We start from the raw sequence: 5,115 nt of genomic DNA, 5'->3' as shown, positions 1-5,115 counted from the left end.
CTCGAGCTTGTTACGGTTAATAAAAACCGATATCCCGCGGGACGGTTATTTTGCGTGCATTCAAAAGATTATGCTCTACGGACGGCACTCATTTATATTTTATAGTTCGGAGAAAAGACGGTTCTACGCCTACTTCATTCAATACACCTATCGGCTATCAGTTCCACAGTTTTTTAAACTTTTTTGATCATCTGAGGAATACGCTAAACCAGTGCCACGTAGAGAGCTTATTAGGAAATCCACCAGCCACTATATGCACGGTTAGAATAGTATACGAGATGGGTGAATGGAGCAACTAGTAAACGCCCACTCGCAAAGAATAAATGAGAAAGATCCATAGTGCTCCCTCGAATCAGTGACCATCCCAGCGGTTTTTATCACTCCAGTTTATCCTTCTTGTGGAAAACAACATAGGCTACGGTTTATTAATCACATCACGGTAAGTGATACATCAACCGAGAATGAAAGTACAAAATCGGTGGCTTGACGCCCTTGTTTGTTAGAGTGCGCGACGTCTCTTCATATGTAATTGAAATACGAAATTTTCCAACGTGCCATCTGCCCTCTTATGATGTCTTCCAGAAGAGATAAGAACGTCCATTCAGATGAAATTGAAAAGACGAATCCGCAAGATGTGAGAAAGTGGCCCAAAAGTCTCCTCGTACAATTGCCACTTGCCAGTATTCGCCGAAATTCTTCTCCGCAAAGGCCTTCAAGTCTTTGCTAAGCTGTCCCAAGCCTTCTTTATCTTTCAGCAAATTGGCTCTGGTTCTTGTTTCGTCACTAAACAATATCTGTTGTTCCAAAGGCATTTTCGCCGAGATGACTTCAATGTCCTTTCCCAGTTGTTTCGGTGGTGCAGAGCACACAACTGAGTTATCCTGAAGGAGCACAATTTCCCTGAAAGAAAGATAGAAATTGTCATAATTGGAGAGAATGATGAAAAACTCTTTTCATTATGATGAACTGCTTTATGTAATTGTGTGGAGTCTCGTAGCATTACTATCATTGAAATTCATTGATGCTATGTCGTGACATCTTACACAATAATACTAGTGCGATTCTTGTGCGTTTAGTTTTGGAGACAGCTTCTTGGTAAATGCAGGAACGAGGAGTCGTAGTTTTTAGTCGATTGAAAATAAATGGCATATTATCAGATATTGCAAAAAACAAAACGTTTCATAATAATACTTTAGTCGATTCTTCCTCCATAATACGAGCGTCGAAGGTGATTGAAATGTACTCAACCACTAAGTCATGACCTCCGACGCTAGGGAAAAATTTTGTGGCATGTATTTTTGATTCTTCCAACTTTTAATAGTTGGCACTTTCTGTCCATTATAATTGATAGCAACCATGAGTAAACTTTATCAATGGCCAGGAAGGCCATCACGGAATGCACGTAGTTTTGTGGGTGAAAATACACACCATTGCGTAGCGCTTATCATAGAGCCCAAATCAGTAGAAAGCAGGTGCCGATGCTGCGCTTTCTCAGCCCTGACGCCGAAGAAGGTTTGCCATCACACCGAAACATGTCTCACAATCATGATTATTATCCACATTTCAAGATATACAGTTCTGTTTTTTCACTTTTAATTGTATAAAATTATGGGAATTCAATTACATTCCTCCCATACAATGGATCTGGTGAACTCTACGAATGTTTCAACGTGGAATAAACTCGTATCACAAAGCTTTGTCCACGTGAAAACTGTAACAAAGACTGATGAGGCAATTGCAGCCTTCCTGAATTGTCCTTAATTGTCAGACAGGGACGTTAGCAGTGATACCGGCCACAGTATTATTGACCTTCCAAGAGAATACACTGAGCAATGAATAGCGCATAGTGCATCTCATTTCCGCCAAATTTCGTTAATGGTATTTCTTATGCCCACATATTTGGTACACTTATCGCAAATATAGCAATACGTATTCAGCCCAGCATGTATTCTGGAGGTGCTTTTAAAACCATGAGTAGGCGGCTACCTGGAATAATTAACTTTTTGCTAAGTGGATGTATTCAAAGTTACCACGGGGTAAAACATTGAGTGATAAGGTAACGTGCCGACTGTGTTCCATAAGGTTCATTCGGACAAGTATATTTTTGCCCCTTATCTCAGAAGAAAATATGATGTTGCTGTATTACGTATTACTCGAGCTCGTCGAAATAACATTGAATTTTTCAGTTACGTGCAGGCGTCGCAAATCATGCACTGTTATCTGTAGCGATGAGAACAGAATGAAGAGGTGATGTTCACCGTTATGTAGACCAATACCAGCAGGCTAAAAAACCTACTCTGACTGGGTATTATAACCAATATTGTAGCCAAGTAAAATTCCTTCACAAGACGCAACAATTCAATGCTCTGCGGTTGAAGAGTGTTTTTACACTGGGCAAATTTCGACTTACCTTCCATCGAATGGACAAAAAATTTGCTTATCCTAAGTACTACTGCAAGGACAAGTGTCCTGTAAAATGATTTTGCTTTTGAAGAAAGCAAGTCAGGTGCAACAAGTCAGTCAATTAGAATTATTCTTTTAAATACCCTTACTTAATGTAATCCACATACATGCACTAATTGGACTTGAAAAACTAATTATTCGAATATCTGGCTTCAGAGGGAAAACACTGATTACTTCCATTGTAACGTGCACGAACACTTGTATTCAAAAAAGAATAAATTTGTGTTTGCATGCTGTTTGAATCGCATGAGCTGAATTAGAAGCATTTGATTGATAAATGAACAACATAGATCTCAGTTGGTTTAGATTGTTTCAGCAAAAGCAAAACAAAAGGTGCTTTGTTCATATTCACGCCACTTTTGTTTAGACTGTCGCCCTCCTATTTTGGCGTAAGTGGTATGGTGGGTCCACACCAAAGGGAAGCACTAGACTCGAGTTTCGCTTCTGCCAGAGGTCATCCAATGGTCATGCCAGGACATCTGACAATTGAGGCGAGCGTATTACCACTGCTCTACCTACGCACGTTAGACGCCTCCTAATTTTCACACCGTCACAACCAGGAAAGTTACTGAGTTGTCGTTCTATGGGTTGTATCACAACCAGGAAAGTTACTGGGTTGTCGTTCTATGGGTTGTGCACACCAATCACACATCACACATGGAAAAATTCAGATGCGTCTAATAAGCATCCGTGGAGTAGTGATAACACACTCGCCTCGCACGTCAGATGTCCGGATAGGCACTGCTGATGAGGTCTAATAACACAGGCAACCATGACGGATGTTGAAGTGAACTAGTAACTTCTTTGAACATGTAGCAGATTTTCGGACAAAACCGTCCAACTTTGATCTGAGTCGGCTCATCAGGTGTGCATACAACATACCAACTGTATCGTCTAATACGACATTCAAACACTGTGACTGTCAGTACTTGCTATAAGATATCGTCAGGACAAATTGAAACGACCTACATCTTTACTGAACCTCAGAATAGTACAATAAGCACCGTAATACACTCACTGTTGGCAATCATCGAATTCCTCAGGTGGCTGTGAGCAAACCACCGGGACACTCGGTGACAGTTCGATTTGTCTGAAAGAAATGGCAACATAAAAAGTGATTTACACAATTCTCTTGCCGACTGAGGGCCTAAGACTGCATTATTACTTATTACGTTGGTTTACTCAATAAAATGAACTAAGTCACTGGGTCCTTTACTCTGTTTTGGAATTGCAGATTTGTACCAAACGGGAACTCACAAATGAATGGAAATGGGTGAGCAACCTCTATAGGTGGACGGATGTCAAAATTTGTCCTCATTGAGAGATAAAATGGCTAGCAAAATAATATTTTCAGCGGTGCGCAGAGAGAAGGCCAATACAGCGGAAGAACACAATATACGTTCGCACATCCTTGAATTTAGCCAATGGAATTGCTGGTCTACCGACTTAATTAGTGCGCTTAAAAGCAGGGTCTAAACTCATCTTCGTCAGTAATGGAAGCAGGCATGAGCTGCAAAAAAGCCACACGGCAGTTCAGTCGTTCGCAGCTTGATTTGACTGTAAGTAATAAAGTGGAAAGTGGGAACTACACAGGAAAATATCCAGTGCGGATATTGATTGAAACCTCGGGTTATGCATTGAAAGCAGCGACTGAGACACAGGAATATCGGTGCGTGCGCAATTACGATAGGCTAGTGCGTCTATAACAACTGAGTGGACTCGTTTTAGGCTCCACGTTGTGATCAACGACATATTAGACTGCCGCGAGCGTTTTAGCAGTACTTAGCCGTGGTGATGGAGGATTCCGCGGGCCGTTTCTATTTTGTACACGGTTGAATGAACTGTGCTGTCGCTGGAAGATTTTGCTCCGAAATGTGCTTAACCCAATGGCAGAAATTAGGTATCATTAACCTGGACGAGCCTTCCTTCCTAGAAAATCATTCTGTGGGCCACAAAATTACCAACCGTTCGTTTGGCCGGACAGGAAAACATTTCAGGAACTTTCTTGAACAGCGCTGAAGATTCTGCCGTGGACAGACAAGCAAGAGAGGTGTCGCTGACTGTGACTAAATGCAGTCGACTGTTAAATTTGTGATACTACTGGGAGTAACAACGGGGAAAAGCACCTTAAAAATGAATGCGCACTGCGCGCAGAATTACTTGGTTCATCTTTACATCTTGGCTTAAGTATGGGTTCGAATTTAATCAAGATCAGAGAAGAGACAAGCTAAAATAGTGCATTTTTCAACTCCAAAATAATAAATTTGCACTGGTTTTAGATTCTGTTCGATTGCTTAGGTTCAAAACACCTCGACTGCGTTAACAATCCGTTAGGGTTGCATTGAGAAAGATACGCTGTTTTGTTTTTCCGACTGTACGACCGAAATTTTTAAGGATTTTCGACTATTTTTCTGAGATCAAATTTCTTCTGATCAGTGATTTTAATCATCACTTATGTGGCAAGACCAGTTCCGCTCGTAAATCTCCTAAAGCGGATGAGCACTAACTTCATTTAAACTATGTTTCCTCTGAGGCCCTAATAATCACCTTCGCACCGGGTGCATGAACATCTGATTATCCGGTTTCGATTTTAGTGCCTTTCATAAATGGAAGATATCAGACGCGAACACAAACAGTCCTCTTACGCGCGTG

General features: G+C 41.1%; 1 protein-coding gene across 1 annotated transcript; it reads right to left on the bottom strand.

Annotated features, from left to right (window-relative positions):
* Positions 1-566: 566 nt before the first annotated feature.
* Positions 567-2,729, bottom strand: T265_08509 (hypothetical protein; the record flags this gene model as incomplete). The annotated part of the gene is made up of 2 exons (XM_009174330.1): positions 567-900; positions 2,638-2,729. The coding sequence occupies 2 exons, from the start codon at positions 2,727-2,729 to the stop codon at positions 567-569; spliced, it is 426 nt and encodes a 141-aa protein (XP_009172594.1).
* Between the last annotated feature and the right edge of the window lie 2,386 nt (positions 2,730-5,115).

Source organism: Opisthorchis viverrini (assembly GCF_000715545.1).
Source record: "Opisthorchis viverrini unplaced genomic scaffold opera_v5_222, whole genome shotgun sequence".
Lineage (NCBI taxonomy): Eukaryota > Metazoa > Platyhelminthes > Trematoda > Opisthorchiida > Opisthorchiidae > Opisthorchis > Opisthorchis viverrini.
The sequence above is the reverse complement of the archived record's forward strand: the minus strand, read 5'-3'. Positions and strand labels throughout refer to the sequence as shown.